The sequence below is a fragment of the Pyxicephalus adspersus genome, chromosome Z, assembly GCF_032062135.1.
Source record: "Pyxicephalus adspersus chromosome Z, UCB_Pads_2.0, whole genome shotgun sequence".
In the NCBI taxonomy this organism is placed as follows: domain Eukaryota; kingdom Metazoa; phylum Chordata; class Amphibia; order Anura; family Pyxicephalidae; genus Pyxicephalus; species Pyxicephalus adspersus.
Window position 1 is genome coordinate 42,484,334 of NC_092871.1, and position 17,564 is coordinate 42,501,897.

The window sequence follows — 17,564 nt, forward strand, 5'->3', positions numbered from 1 at the left end:
TACGGGTATTTACGTGTAGATTTAAGGACTGACTACATTTAAGAATGGGCTTGTTCCCACCAGACCTTCCGGCCGCTTACGTGTATAAAAAGAAAACTCTAAAAATGTGACTTTTCTCAACAGTCTTGTCATTCTTGGTGGCGAAGAGGCTTCTGTTAAGATGTCTAACGGGCTATGGCATAATTGGGATCTTTTAAAAGCGCTGGTCAGAACAAAACCGGCTGTCAGAAAATCAATTTTACGCAGCGCCAATAATGATTTGATATCCGCTATTGGCGAAATTGCTCTCAATATCCTGAAAGAAGAGATCCCTCTTGAAGAGCACCAAAAAAAAAATACTGAAGAGGTGGAGACAGGCAATAAAGAAGTTAAGTGATAAAAGAAATCCCATTAAAGGCAAGAGGCGCATTGTGAATCAGCGTGGCGGGTTTATAGGATCGCTGCTGGGGTTTGCAATACCTTTGCCTGATAGCTAATAGAACCGGTGGCTCATAATGGAGTCTACAGAGAAAGTGTTCTTGGTTTCCAAGCAAGAACTGGACAAGCTAAAAAAAAACAGCTTTAGAAACGCCCGACATACGCGAAACTGCTACACAGCGTTTAGAGGCCGAACTTAGAGACATACTTCACAGGAATGACCTATTGGAAAAAAAGAAAATTGAATGAATTAAAATGTACACAAACGTACTACGGCGATATTTGATGTTTACCAAAAAGAAATGTCTGCCTTAACTTTAATTACACAAGGGCCGTTCAACAACAACTGCCAAATGAATCCTCTAACAGGGATGATGTTCAGGAAATACTTAATAATGTAAATATAAGATATATTTACAAAGGCCGGCCTATACCCGGTTCCAATATCATTTACCTGATCCGCACTGCTACACAGAGTCATAATGTACCTTAAAGGTAAAGCCCCTCAAGGTTGGGATTTGTTCATGGACACCATAGCGGAGCTGAATGTTCCCTCTACGGTGATTGCTAATACAAGGACAAGAGAACTTCTTGACAATTTAAAAAGGGTCTCACGCAACAAATCTTTTGGCTCGCTTAGCAGTCCTTTTAGACAGCCGTTGTTCGCAACACCTTCAGCGGGGGTATTGCAGGGTACTTTATTGCCTAAAAAGAGAGCGACTCCTTTGTTACAGACTGCATGGCCAACATTAAATTATTATAATTTTTACTTTGAATGAGTATAAAAATTTTCCAGGCATGCTGTGTTGTTTGAAAAATTATGTATGCTAATCTGCTTTATGTGTTTCTGTATATACTTGATAAACTATTGTTTTGAATAAAAGCAACTAATAAAATATGTTACTAATCAATAAAAATTAATTAAAATGTGGTCATCTCTTTCAATAATCTATATAAGGTGTCACAAAATTAAATAAAAATGTTTTGTAAAGTGTAAAATTTTTTTTAATAAACTAAGTCTTTTTAATATTTTCAATATAATCTACTATCTTGAAATGACGCAATTGCATTTAAAACTATAAACTACTACTAAATACTAATCATAAGGATGCATCAGGGTAGTAGGTCTTAAAATCTAAAATGCTTGCAAAAAATGATTTTTTTCTGTTCCGTAGGGTAGTTCTTCTGTTCATCAAAGGTGTGGCCCTTGTAAAACTGCATGTAAAAACAGCGGCTAGGATCATTGCCAGAGACGTTGTGGCCACAGCATCGTCAGCCGCTATGGATAGAATAAAAAAACCTAAGCATGAGCAGGAAGGCTCGGGTGTTGTACAAATTAGAAAAAAAAAATGGAAAAGAAAACATAGTCTTGACTGCGTCATCCTTTCCCCCCCCCCTTTTATGATAAAATGGCAACGTCCAAGAGGCGTCGGTGGCAGAAGGCAAGAAACCAATCGCCGGATGACATCTTCTAATTGCTAGCTATGGGTTTCGTACATGATGCCTCTGCCGAGTACGCCAAATCAGAGTTGGATATCTTTCAAATACCACCAACGCAGACAAGTATTGAAAAATCACTTTATGTAGAGGTACAGCCAATTGCGGCACTAGCAGACATTGCGCCGTTAGAGTTCTTCATCTCTGGGAGTGGGGAATAATATTACAACCTAAATAATACGCTGTTATACGTTGTTTGCCGTTAACCCTGATAACACCCCCATACCTGACGGATCCCGTGTTGGTCTTATTAATTACCCAAAAGCTAGCCTTTTTAATCAGCTGGACATAACGCTGGGTGACACATTGATTTCACGAAGTGACAACCTTTATACGTATAGCACGTATATCGAATTCCTAATAAATTTTAATTCACAAACAGTAGCCGCTCAATTCACAGCCGGATTATTCTATACCGATACCGCTGGTCATCATGATGACCGGGCTCTTGATGGGCATAATGACGGCTTCATCAAGAGGTCTCAATATATGGTACGTTCCAGAAGCGTTGAATTAATGCGCCCTATTTACGCCAATATATTTAATCAACCGAAGCTGATACTGAATGGATTAGATCTAAAGATAAAGCTGACTAGAAACAAAGATTCTTTCTGCCTTATGTCTGCTGAAGGTACCCAATTTAAAGTACAAATATAACATGCTTCCCTGTATGTCAAAAGAGTTCAAGTATCGCCCGCTGTAAGAATAGGCCACAGTTGCGCTCTGTTAACAGCTAACAAAAAGTACTCGGTCGATCGAGCATCTCTTAAAGTGTATAGTATTCCTGCTGGCACTCGCATATCGAACCACGAAAACCTCTTTCTCGGAAACATTCCAAAAACTGTGTTACTAGCGTTTGTGGACAACAACTTGTTTTCAGGTAATTACCAGAGAAATCCATTGTGCTTCAACCACTACAATGTAAATTATGCTGCCTTATATTTAGATAGACAGCAGATACCTGCAAGACCGTTTCAACCTAATTTTCAAGGTGCTTCAGCTTTTGGCGAATATATGGAATATCCGGCAAGCAAAAGGCTGACGTTTTATCGGTGGTTCAGAATTTTGGAACGGTTACACTTTAATTCGCTTTTGATTTATTGCCTGATCAAGAACCTGGAGGACACTTCTCTCTACTTAAAACCGGGAATCTCAAGGCTTAACTTAGATTTGCGGAACCTACACAAAACCCTATTAACATGATTGTGTATTCAATTCATGAGAATATTATTGAAATAAATAACAGAAGAGAAGTATTGTACAATTTTCAATAAAAGGAATAACTATGAAATTACCAGCGCTAATAAATCAGACTTTCATGCCCGGCGCATCATTATAGGTGTATTTCCATGTGATTTATTACCGGGAAACAAAGTCATCGACAGACCTTCGGCCTATATTGTAAACACGGATAAATCGCATCAGAGGGGAAAGCACTGGATTTTATTTATATTATGTACGAATGATTTGTCTGTTTTTTTTGATAGGTATGGAATATCACCTGAAAATGAAAAATTTCCTGATGAATTCATGCAATTTATTATTATTATTTTTTTTTTTTTTTATTATTGCGAAATTCTGAGATTATAAGATATCAAAACAAGCAAATACTGGACGCTGCTAGTTCAGTCTGCGGCAATTACTGCATCTATATCTTACATTGTATTGCTAAAGGGATGCCTTTTGAAATGTTTTAAAAACATTCACATACGATTTTAGAAAAAATGACTGCATTGTACGTGACTATGTAGCAAAGCGATTAAAACAATTATGTTTGCATTGTAATTACAATCAAACATGCATACCCTACTGTGATAATAAATAGATGTAACATAGAACGAAGTAATAAAAGATATAATATATAATAAAAGAATTTGTTTTAAGCACATAAGGTGTCTTTTATTTTATTTACAGTATTAAACATAATCGTAAATTGTTTTAAAATCCCCTGGACATGCCAGGACATGTCTTGACAATAGGCGGTGCATGGGCGGAGATTTGCCAGGTTAGGTTGGGGGGTGGACATGTCTGGGCAATAGACAATAAATTGGTGGAGAGTGAGTAGAATATAGGAGGGCAAGGGGGAAGGTGGTAGGCTGGAGATGGGATGGTTGTGGGACGACCTTGGGAGGGATTATGGGTGGAGTGGGCGGGGAAAGGGGCGTGTCGACCGGTCACTTTTAGTTTGACGAAAAGTACTTATGCTTTACTACTTATCACGTAAGGCTGGAAATTATCTTTCCTTGTCCAGGGGACAGTGGAAGCCTTCTGGTAGAATGTCCTCCGAATAGGTGAGACCAAAAACCTGATTTTGGTGAAGGCACATCATTCTACTGTGTCACATAGATATTCCCATGTTTTGTATTTATCCACTTTTTTTATTTCATTTTTTTTTTTCCCATGTCAACAAAATAAATCCACATGTGCTGCATTATCTGACCTAATGCAACAGTGCTTACATTTTGCCCCCTAGATTGTATGTATGTATGTATGTATGTATGTATGTCTGGCACTTACTAATGCTTCACTAAAACCGGATAAACAGAGTTTACATCTAGGAGCACAATTTATTGTTTTTACAATGGTTTATTATTAATAATATTATTAAACAGGATTTATATAGTGCCAACATATTACGCAGCGCTGTACATTTAAATAGGTATTGCAAATGACAGACTAATACAGACAGTGATACAGGAGGAGAGAATCCTGCCCCGAAGAGCTTACAATCTAGTAGGTGGGGGAATTTCACACACAATAGGATGGGAGATATGTAGTGGTGGTTTCAAAAAGCAGAAGAAGACGGGTAGGCAAATTTGAAAAAATGGGTTTTGAGCGCTCTTTTAAATGAGCAGAAAGTAAGAGCAACTCGAATAGGAGGAGGAAGACCATTCCAGAGAGTCGTGGCCGCTCTAAAGAAGTCTTGTATCCGTGCGTGTGATGAGGTTATGAGTGAGGAAGTCATTAGTAGGTCATTGGAAGAGTGGAGAGAGCGGCAGGGGGAGTATTTTTTACCAAGTCAGAAATGTAAGTGAGATAATAACTGTGTAAGGATTTGAACGCAAAGCACAGGAGCTTAAATTTGATTCTAAGGTGAAATGGAAGCCAATGGAGAGAACTACAAAGAGATGCAGGGGAAGAGGAGCGGAGGGAAGGATGGATGAGTCTGGCTGCAGCATTCATGATAGATTGTAGAGGAGAGAGTCGGGTCAGTGGAATACCAGAGAGGAGGATGTTGCAGTAGTCCAGACGGGAGATAAGAGCATGTACAAGGTGTTTGGTGGTCTCTGGGGACAGGTAGGGGCGGATTTTGGAGATGTTGCGTAGGTGAAAGTGACAGAACCTGGAAATGTTCTGAATATGGGGGTAAATGAAAGGGCCGAGTCAAAGGCGACAACGTGCCTAAGGGGAGGGCCGAATAACAGTGTTGTTAACAGTTAGGAATATGTCAGGGGGAGATTTGGAATTTGAAGGGGGGATGATGGTGAGTTCTGTTTTATCCAGGTTGAGTTTCAGTAATCGGTCAGACGTCCATGATGGGATGGCTGACAGGCAGCATGAGACCTTATCCTAGGATTAACTAGAATTAAGCTTAGTGGGGTGGCAACCAGAAGCTTCTTAGTAATAGTATACCCATATATATCTACACACAATATTAACAAACGGTTTACAATTGCAACTAAACTATGTCAATTTACAACAGAAAATATATCAACCAATCAGTGATCTCCTTTTTTTTTTTTTTTTTGTTTTTGAGGTGTTTGGTTGTTGTCAAAATAACTCACATTTTGTTTCTCTTTTTCTTTACACAATGATTCTATGGCGATATGACCAGCAGAGGTAGATTTTTGTAAATTGCTAAATCTTGCAGGCTTGCAGACAGGCTGTGGACCCCTTTAGCTACGGACCCAACTGTCGGCCATATCCAACACGTTTGGAGTGACCTCAAGCAGGAGGAGGGCTGATTTGGTACGTGAAGTGGGGGACCGCATCCTGTCTGGTAAGCTTTGTATTTTGTCTTCTTTTTGTTAAGGAGTGGTATTTTAGAATGTTTGTTGTTTGTGTAAAGTAGTATTGTTTAGCCTAGGACTGTTTGTTTTTCACTTCCTATATTTTACTACCCTTAATAATTTCATTATTGCAATATACATTCATGCAATATATGTGGGCTCCTGACCATACGTGATGTTCCATTGATTTAATATCCCTGTATTACCTTAACTGGGACAATGGTCTCAAGAGAGAGGCAATGCTTCTGGCAATTTCCCTGCAAAAGGCCTTTGATAGCATGTCCTGGTCATACCTATTTTCAGTTTTGTAACTTATGGGCTTTGGGGAATATTTTATCAATATCATGCGAGCCTTATACGACAAACCTTTAGCAAATATCTCATTAGGTGGCTTCCTCTCTCCCAATATTTTAATCAGAGGTACAATACAAGGCTGTTCATTATCTTCTATTTGCTATAGCTATTGAACCTCTTGCCAGGGCTATCCGAGCAAATCAAGATATGAAGGGGATTCAAAGTGGCCAGACGGAACATACCGTATTTTTTGCCATATAAGACGCACTTTTTCTTCCCCAAAACTGGGGGGGGAAAGTTAGTGCGTCCTATACGACAAATGTGTTAAAAAAGGGATGGGCAAAGAGAACATGGAACGTGCACAGGTCAAACAAAAGCGCTGGTATGATCAAAATGCCTGGGAGCAGACCTACGAGGTGGGTCAACAGGTGTGTGTTCTGTTACCAATGAGGCAGAACAAACTGCAGGCTGCCTGGGATGGACCGTACCCAATCACCCAGCGGCCAAAGGTAACCTACCTAGTCAACCTTGATGGTAGGAGGCAGAGGGCTTTTCATGTGAATTTTCCTAAATTACACCATGGGAGAACCGCTTATGTCATGCCTGTATGCAGCCAGCCTGAACAGGGAGAGGCTGATCCATTGCTGGATTTGTTAGCTGACACCCAGGAGGTGAGCACTGAGCCAAGCACCAACTCACAACTCTCCCTCCTCCAGAGGGGTCAGCTGCTAAAAGTGCTCACACCCCACAGGGGCACATTCACTGCAAAACCAGGGAGAACACACCTTGCTGTCCACAAGGTGCTCAAAAGCACACACCCTCCCATTAGACAGACGGCCTACCGTGTCTCCCAGGAGGTACTCCCTGACATGCAGAAGGAAATCGAGGAGATGTTGCAATTAGGGGTCATTCAAAAGTCCCACAGCGCATTGGCATCCCCTGTAGTTTTGGTCCCCAAAAAGGATCACACCACCAGGTTCTGTGTCTACTACAGAAAACCTAATGCAATCACCTCATCTGATGCCTACCCAATGCCTAGAATTGATGAGTTGTTTGATAAGCTGGCAGGTGCCCACTATCTGGCCATAATGGATCTGAGCCGGGGGTATTGGCAAATTCGCCAGAAGCCTGGGAAAAATCTGCTTTCATCACACCATTTGGGTTATTTGAGTTTTTGGTAATGCCTTTTGGGATGAAAAATGTACCAGCCACCTTTCTGTGGGTTGTAAATGATCTGTTGGAGGACTGGGTGAATTTGCTGTTGCCTATCTGGATGATATAGCAGTGTTCAGTAACACCCTGGAAGAACACCTTGATCATCTGGCACAGGTGCTAGACAACGCCGCATCTGCCAATCTGACAGTGAAACCCAGCAAATGTCAGATTGCCATCGGGTAAGGAGTGGCACCCTGAGACCAGAGACAGGAAAAGTTGAGGCCATAATGACCTGGCCTACCCCCAAAACTAAGAAACAAGTTATGTCATTTTTGGGAACTGCCGGTTACTAAAGAAAGTTTGTACCCCATTATAGCACCCTGGCCAGTCCCCTGACTGATCTAACCCAGAGGAAAAAGCCCAGAACCGTGGAATGGACACCAGAGTGTGAAGAAGCTTTTCAAAGTTTGATCTATGCGCAGGGTTGCGGACTGAGAGGGTGTTTGTTTTTCACTTCCTATATTTTACTACCCATAATAATTTCATTATTGCAATATACATTCATGCAATATATGTGGGCTCCTGACCATACATGACGTTCCATTGATTTAATATCCCTGCTTTACTTTAACTGGGACAATGGTCTCACGAGAGAGGCAATGCTTCTGGCAATTTTCCTGCAAAAGGCCTTTGATAGCGTGTCCTGGTAGTACCTATTTTCAGTTTTGTAACTTATGGGCTTTGGGGAATATTTTATCAATATCATGCGAGCCTTATACAACAAACCTATAGCAAATATCTCATTAGGTGGCTTCCTCTCTCCCAATATTTCCATCAGAGGTACAAGACAAGGCTGTCCATTATCTTTTATTTGCTATAGCTATTGAACCTCTTGCCAGGGCTATCCGAGCAAATCAAGATATGAAGGGGATTCAGAGTGGCCAGACGGAACGTAAATGTTAACTGTTCGCGGATGACATTCTTATGCATGTGACTCATCCACATATTACACTCCCAAATCTGTTCCAATTATTGGAGATTTTTGCAAGCCTTTCAGGTCTTCAGGTCAATCGCTCTAAATCCCCGGCCCTTACCATTTATATTCCGGGGAAAGAAAGTTGAAAGAAAATATTGATCTCTGCTGGGAGGAAAATACCCCACACTACTTGGGGACTTATTTAACCCCTAGGTACCAGTCCTTGTTCCAAGCCAATTACACCCCTCTTCTCAACAAGATTTATGCTGACCTAAAACAATGGTCTAGCCCCCCCCCTCGTCATGGCTGGGTCCTATAGCTTCGATATAAATGAATGTATTGCCTAGGATTTTATACTTCTTTTGGACACTCCCAATTCATGTCCCATTCTCGTTTCTCAATTTCCTTCAGTTTAAAATCATGAATTTCTTCTGGGGTGGTAGGTGAAGCAGAATCCAATAAAACACCATGTGGGCTCCCAGGGTGGTTTGGGGGTCCCTCTCCTCAAATATTACTAAATAGCAGCTCAAATTGCACAATTATCTAATTTCAAGTTACAGGGGGTGAGGCCACAATGGGTAGAGTTGGAAGAGTATGCTTGCATACATGGGGGAATCACCTCCTGCATGTGGTCCCCTGAAGAAAAAACTAAAGTGGTCTTGGGGTGCTTCTCCCTATCCCACTCTTTTAATTTGGGGTAAGTTCTGACACTGTTCGAGGCTTTGTTCTGCTCATGTACCACTTACCCTGTTATGGAACAATCCAGAGTTTTCAACTGGCAGAGATCCATGTAGTTTTAAATGGTGGCTTGATAAGGGCCTCTACTGAATCAAAGTTAGTATTGATGTGCGTGACATTTTTGGTTTTGATTATATGGGCAGTAAAAACAAACTACTGAACTTGTCCTATGTGTTTTACTCCATTTGAAAGTTCCAGTAGATCTATTACTGATACCAAAGGTCAAATCTCCACAATTTATGCTGCCCTGGCATCACCCCTGGACAAACTGTCATACATGAGGGCTTGGACAAATGATCTTGGGCTCTCCTGGTCCCATGAAGAGTGGAACGAAGTAGCTTTCTCTTTCTAAAATTTCTCTCAATTCATCATTAGTGGAGGTTAAATGTAAAGTTCTCCTCAGATGGTACTTGGTAACAGACAGACTTTCCAAATGTCAACCCTCTACCTCCCCTCCCCTCCCTTTAGCCCAGAACATTTGGTCAAAAATATTCCAAATAATTTCCTGTGTTTTAAAGAAGGATGTACCAAGTACTCCGGAGAGTGCTTTATTTAGTAAATGTGACGCAGGGGTTTCCAAATACTCTTGGAAATTGATAAAAACTTATTCTGTTAGCAGCTCGCATCACTTTGGCTAAATCGATGTGATTTGCTAGACCCTCTCATTGCGAAAATTATGGTTAATAATCAAATTAATGGTTAATGATCGTCTGTGTTTTTTTTTTTTTTTTTATTACTTAAGTCAGTGTGTTATTCTGTGTTCTGTAAGCTGGTGAGGCATGTTTGTCCTTCTGGTATTACTATTGTTCCTAATTTTTTTATTATTGTTATCTCATTTTCTTTTCTCTGAAAAACTCCATACTCAATAAAAACATTGAAATACAAAAATCAAAAAAAAGCTGATGGTCATTAAAAAAAAAATGTCGGAGGTTTTTCTGAGTACCGTGCTCCTGCATCCAAGTATACCACTTGAGTGACTGCTCTATAAATATTGTTTTAATTCAGAAAATGTCTAAAATATCTTTCTCTTGCAGAATGCTTTATGATACGCCTAACATTATGAGACCTCTGTAAGTATTTTATTTATATTTTTAACTTTGTGGTTGATCAGAAGGTATAGTCTGCACATAGCACAACATCAAACCACATTGATTGCCAAGCTCACAAGCAGGGTCAAGCACTCTTACATACCAGATAGTGTGCTTTATTTATGTGTTTACATGATTCTAATCGTATTAGTCATTTTGTATAGAAAAATGCCAAGGACAATTTAACTTAGTGCCAAACATACTTTATTGCTTTGTGCCAACAAACTCATTTTTTTTTTTTTTTTTTTTGCTCCTCAAACAAATGACCAGAATGCAAAAGGCATTTATGCCTGTCCTGCCAGGTCATCCATGACCTGTACATCTTTCCGGTAGGTAAAATTGCAGCAAAAACCAAGAGAAGCTAGGCTGTGCCAAAAATGACGAGGCTCATGAACTCTAAATATTTTAGGATTGCTATTTAATTTCCCAAACAATTAAAGTGTGCTTGCTAGGACTTGAACTCCTAGGTTGGTTTGTAACCCAAACACGATGTGCTAAAATATGTAATGCATGGATTGTAAACATATGTAAATACTCGCTGGCAAGGACATTAGCACTAAGTTCATCCCTGACTCGACGGCCCTCTGCTGTGTTTTGGGAGCTGTAGGCAGGATGTTGATGTACCTCCTGGCTCGAGTTCCTCTGGAATGTACCATGGTGCAGGCACAGGTTATGTACGATGCAGCATGCCATGATGACTCGGGTAGCTTTCCATGGTGCGTACAGGATCTCACCACTGAGAAACAGTGCTTTTAGCAGCCCAATGGTGTGCTCCAAACTCCCCCGGCTTTTATGCAGAGCCTTGTTGTAATTATGCTCTGCTTCAGACCCGGGGTGATGCACAGCTGTCATAAGCCATGGAAGCTGCTCGTATCCTTTGTCAGCTGTAAAAAGACAAAGATAATACATGTTAGTTCTTGGTATAGTAAGTGTTCTGTGAATGTAGTGTAACACTAGAGTTTTTTTTACAAAGGTTGCTAAGGGTTGTGCTCTCCGGTCACTTTATTGCTTTTTGGTTGTTAGGAGACATTATTATTATTATTAATAAACAGGATTTATATAGCGCCAACATATTGCACAGTGCTGTACATTAAATAGGGACATTGTTACTACTGTCCACCACACTGAAGTACTGTGTGTACAAGTGTGAGCTGTGAACATAATAATTAGACTAGGGCTTCTGGGAATCTAAAAGTTAGTTCTTCTCTCATGCTCCCAATATTGTACAATATTTATAAACTATTTGCTAAATTAGATAAAATATGACATATATAAAATATAGGTCATAGCCTGGCATTCTGACAATGCAACATAATAGGTGTCTTTAGGACTTGACTACTGTTATTTGTATTACAGTAATGACATTATACATTACCTATTAACCAGCCCTCAGGCATTTCTCCAGAGATGAATTTCTGGTAGAGGGCTGTCTGACGCAGGATATAGGCATCATGGCATGATCCTGGGAAACCTGTGCGTGCACTCATGATTCTCCTGTTGGCATCACAGACTATTTGTAATGATTGTGAATGATATCGCTTCCGGTTGCAAAAGGCGATTTCCTGCAGTTTAGGGGCCTGAATTGCCACATGGATGCCATCGATGGCCCCCAAAACATTAGGAAATCCCGCTCGTCTGAAGAAATCCACCTTTACCTTCCTCCACTCCTGAGATGTTTGAGGGAAGTGAATATATAGTGGGACAAGGTCCGCAATGATATTGCTGACCTTCGTAAAAACCCTGGAAACTGTAGGCTGGCTTAGTCCACAAATTAAGGCTGTGGAGGTTTGAAAGGAAACCCTTCCTAAAATAGTGGCCAAGAGCCTGGTCATTCCTGGTACTGCCTGGCTTCTCTTGTTTTTTGGAGCAAGCTGTACAGGTCATGGATGACTTGGCGAGACAGGCGGAAACGCCTTTTGACATCCTGGTCATGTAAAGGGTTGTTGTTGTTGCTGCTCCTCTTCTGCAGTAACAAGCAGTGTTGTGTTTGATACCACAACAGCAGTGGTTAACAGCAAGTCTACTTCCAAACCCTGCTCCATGACAACAACAAGCAAAATTCTCGCCCCGGCGCACATTTAAGTGCGCATAAATGTGCGTATAAACGTGTGCACGTACTGTATACCTATAAATTTGCACAGAGCTTCATAGCTATTCTGCATGCAAACCAAAACTTTACAAAGACAAAAAAGAACACACAAACCAGAAGGCTGCTACAAGAAAAACGAAAAGTAAGAATACACCATTTACTTTATTCCTAGCGCCTCAGCAGGTTTGACCAGGGATTCTGCATCCAAGGCAACCAGCTTCACTTCTGAGAAAATTGCAGCCCTCATGGAGTCCTATGTACAACATTTTCCACGACTCCGTGGGGGCTTGCACCCCAAAAACCCTCATGCTGTAAGGCAGGGACTCTGGGAGGAAATTGCCAGGAGTGTACATGCCATGGGCAGTACACAACGGACCATTACGCAGTGTCAAAAACGTGTGAGTGACATCTTCCGACACGTCAAAAGGCTCCTGGGCACAGAGGCCGGAAGGAATGGGACCTATCATGAACATCTTGTGCAGCGTCTTCAGGGAATATGAATGATTGGCGTTGCTATTCATTGGGCCAGAAATGATGGTAGGGGTGGACTACTGGGATGACTCCGATGCTTGGCAACCATGTAAGTTCAATCCTTTTACATTACATACTTACCAATGTGAATTGATTTTTGCATTTTTGTGGAATTGCAACAGTTTAGTCATTAGCATTGAGAACAGAATAGGATTGTGTTTTTACTTATTTATGTTTGGGGTGAAATATGAGATCATTTTTTTAAATGACCTCTTTAGTGTATTTTTACCTTCTTTTGACTTGCATCAACAGTGTGTGTATTTCAATCTTTTTTTGCAATAGTACGCCCTGAGACGCAGCAATCCCCTCCTGCCCTCTGTGCTCGGGGTGATGTGGATGATGAGGACATCACTTTGCATCGAGATGACACTGGGCTTCCTCCTGGTAAGATGAACCTTCACGGTATATCTTGTTTGACATTGTGCACGTGTCTCCAATCATGTTTATAACCACACTCGTGTAATATGAGTGTTACATTTCACACATTTTTGGCTCTGGGAGTGTTGTGTGGTTAGATTTGTGCTGAATCGATCAATCCAAATGAACTTGGGTTAGAATAAAGCTCACTCTATTTCATTTGTTTTTGTGCTTTATTTAATAGATCACCATCTACAGGAGGAGGTGTGATTTATATATATTTTTATATATATATATATATATATATATAGAATTTGGTAAGTTTTCTTGGGAGATGTTTCTGGTGCAGCCTTCCTTTGGGAATGTGTGAGCTTAATATGTCAAAAATAATTTTGCCTGTGTGAAATATTGGGGACTTTTGATATGTGAAGATTTGTCACCACATTCATTCATTTTGATATGTAATATGTGCTTTGTAGGACATCCATGTCTGCTGGTTTCTGGTTCTGCAGAGTTTTTACGGGCTGCATCCACTGTGGAGGTAGGCAAGAACTGGTAAATTAGTGTTTATTTTGGGATGTGTTGGGGGAATGAACCTTTCCCAATGTGTTCCATTTGTGTTTTTTAGGGTCCCTCAGGTGGACGTATACTACAAGAAAAAGAGGAGACACCTGAGGTTTCCTTAAGCAACCCATGTTTAATATTTGTGATATTGTAGTAATTTTTTATTTTCCCCTTATAGCAACCAGTGGATGCAGGTGGATTGGGTCAGCCCAGTGTGGGCAGCCAGCTTCTAAGCCTCACTCAGAGGCTGGTTGGCCATTTTGATAGAGTAGTGGAGTCAAGGATGTGTGCCCAAAAGTTCAAATAATTTGGAACAGGTCCTTACGCTCCTACATGAAAACCTCAATCAAAATCGCCAGGACCGAGAATTTAACCAACAACATCTGGCCGCCATGCATCGTCTGATAGAATCGGTCCAAGAACAATCGGCCACTTTGGGTGCCTACATGTTGACCATTTCAGAGTTGACATGTTAAGTGAATCCCTGGGCCAACAATCTCAGCTAAATCAGGCAATTATTCACAGGCTGGGTTGGCAAATCCCAATAGGTCCTGCTGGCACCCTATCCCCTGCAGAGCAGCTAGCACCATCCTTCTCCCTGGCTCCACCCTGTTGCCTGTCCACTTCCACCCTTTGCCCCTGCCTGGCCACCCTGTGCCCCTGCCCGCCCATGGGCCGCATCCACGGTCATGCTGTGGGGGGTCCTGTGGCCGGGCTGTGGGGGGGGGGGGTCCTGTGGTCGAGGCCAGGATGTGGAGGTGGCCCGTGGTCGGGCTGTTGAAGTGGCCCATGGCCGTGCCCAGTCTGAGCGAAGTATGTAGATGGATGCCGGGTGCCAGGTGAGAACATTCATCACAATCTTCCTGTCATTCACTCAATTTTTTTGCAGGACTCCATGAAATCGCCAGTGTGGGTTTGAGTTGGTATCCTGTGTAAAGACGCTTGTTTGTATAAGATAGCTTAATCTCTATTTTGTGTTTGCCCAATGTCCACAGGTTAGTGACCCTCGCACTTTGACACTTTACCTATCTAAGTTTCTTTTGATGTGGCCCAAGTATGCTCCAAATTTAGTGACCCTCGCACTTTGACACTTTACCTATCTAAGTTTCTTTTGATGTGGCCCAAGTATGCTCCAAATGCAGTTTTGCTATCTATTCCCCGAAGAATGTTCCAGTTTGTAAATTTGTCACAGTGATTCTAATCAAGTATGAAAGCTCAATACTCTACAAGTATTGCTGTAATGACCCTAAAAAAAGCTAAATATTATTTCCAAATACACGATTGCATCTTTGTTCACTAAATGAACACAAATCTAGTTATGTCTAGGGACCAAATATGGCATACCTCACTTCTCTGACACTTGTCTGTAACAGATAAATGTGCTTTCTAAAAGGTAAACTACTTTTCTGTGGGTTAAAATGACATACTAAGGTGTTCAGCTGTGTATTCTATGCCTAATGTATTCTTGAATGATGTTACAATTACATAAATTTTGAAGAGGACATATCTAACATACCCAACTCTGTTACTTTTAAGGTCACAGGATATTTTGAAAATAAAGTGACCAATGCAGGAATGGAGCAAACTCGGCCAAGCTGCAAAACAGGTTGGTGTAGGATAAGAGCATGTTCGATATTTTATTGTTAAAAGACTAAAAAAAAAATAAGGTTTCCTTTTTGTGTTTTTTTAGAGATGGAATTTGATTGGCCAGGCTGGAAACAGATTTTAAATGTGCACTTGAAAGAAAATAGGAAAGAAAATAAAATTCACAAAATCTAGCTTTTAGTTTTTTTACAAAACTTTTTTTCAAACATATGTACAAACTTTTTTTTTTTTTTTTTTACAAACGGTACTGCCTGGGCATACACCGAGGGGGGGTCATGCTGAACTGGCGCTCCATGGCAGACATCCTCCGGTGCAGCCAATACAGGCTATCCTGTCTACTTCCTGAGTGAAGAAAAAACAAATATATTAACTGGAGGAGTTTGGTCTAAACGTTTTTTGAAAGTACTGTCCTTGTATATACCAAACAAATTAAAATATAAACTTACCATGAGGATGTCTGCCATGTCGCTGGGTTTGGGGTGGTGGTGGTGGTGGTGGGGGGGAGCTCAGAAGCTCCTCAGGAGGGATGGCTGCCTCCATGGAACTGGCTGTGTTTGTGGAAGGAGGCCCAACAAATAGGAGAGGAAAGTACTGACCAAATGTAACAGTATAATATTCAGCTAGTTCTTAAATTGCACAGTGCTACAAATTCAGGTTATGTCATCTCATCTGACTGTTTTGCTGTTTATGCCGTACCAAACAAGAAAGAATGGTTATTCCTGGGGCCAAGCTAATTATGGCTATGGAACTAAAATTATGCAGTTTGGTTGTGGGTATTGCAATGAAGGTTGTGGGTTTTCACAAGGGACAAACTTGTCAAAGTGACATTTAACCTTTTGTCTTCTGTTAAAGGCTGCCTAGACATGAAGCTAGTCATACACTCCTAATGATACTTGATGGAGCTAGGCCTAACAAAGTATCTCCTGCTTTATTTTCATGGTTCTAAAGGAATGTTCATAATAACTAAAATGGAGAAATACTTACATTCAGATGAGGAACTTGTGTCCTGTGGAGGAGGTGCTGGCAGGGGCGCTCCAGTAGCTGTAGATAAAAAATGAACACCATAAGTGGGTAGGCAGGACTAAACTAGATTAGTATGGTTAATTAAGGTGAATAGATTAATGCAGAACTTCTAAATGATACTTTTTGCCTACGTTGACAAAATTCTGAGCAAACATTTGTCAGTACAACTATGAACAACTAAACAACTCATGTCTATTTTTGTTCATGCTAGCCAACAACCTAGAAAGAACTTTCATTTGATGCATGATTAATGACTGGAAGCTACATGAAATCCTGCTAGATCTTTCTTTGTATTTGTAACCGAAAGTAGTGTGAGAATGTGTTGAGTTGCAACATATGTTACAAAAGTTGATTCTAAGGTTAGCTTTCAGGCAATCTCCTTGGCCTCGGCCGCCTCCTCTCCTTCATCGGAGGACTCTGGCTACAGATATTAGGCCACGGGCTCCTCCTCCCCAAGGGATGGCCAGTCGCCTGTGTGACTGCTGTATAATTTGCAGCCGCCATCGTGATGGGGAGTAAATTATTAAGGGTAGTAAAATATAGGAAGTGAAAAACAAACAGTTCTAGGCTAAACAATATTACTTTACACAAACAACAAACATTCTAAAACACCATTCCTTAACAAGAGGAGAAGACAAAATGCAAAACTTACCAGACAGGATGCGGTCCCCCACTTCACGCACCAAATAGGCCCATTGTCTAAAGAAAAAGAGAAACAAAATGTGAGTTATTTTGACAACAACCAGACACCTCTTAAAAACAAAAAAAAGAGATCTCTGATATATTTTCTGTTGCAAATTGACATAGTTTGGTTGCAATTGTAAACAGTTTGTTAATATTGTGTGTAGATATATGTGGGTATACTATTACTATTACTAAGAAGCTTCCAGTTGCCACCCCACTAAGCGTAATCCTAGTTAAACCATTGTAAGAACAATAATTTTGCTCCTAGATGTAAACTCTGTTTATCTGGTTTTGGTGAAGCATTAGTAAGTGCCAGACATACATACATTATTAGGTCAGATAATGCAGCACATGTGGATTTATTTTTTTTACACAAGAAAAAAAAATTCAATAAAAAAAGTGGATAAATTCAAAACACTGGAATTTCTATGTGAGACAGTAGAATGATGTGCCTTCACCAAAATCAGGATTGTGGTCTCAGCTATCCAGAGGACATTCTACCAGAAGACTTCCTCTGTCCTACGGACAAAGAAAGA

At 40.7% G+C, this 17,564-nt stretch overlaps 1 protein-coding gene across 2 annotated transcripts in view; it reads left to right on the forward strand.

Moving 5' to 3' along the window:
- Positions 1-17,564, forward strand: part of LOC140344495 (histo-blood group ABO system transferase-like) — a 103,478-nt gene that overhangs the window by 15,142 nt on the left and 70,772 nt on the right. For both annotated transcript variants that reach the window (XM_072431655.1, XM_072431650.1), the window contains exon 5: positions 10,122-10,157. In XM_072431655.1, the coding sequence (XP_072287756.1) occupies positions 10,122-10,157 (36 nt within the window). The remainder of the gene's footprint in view (positions 1-10,121; positions 10,158-17,564) is intronic.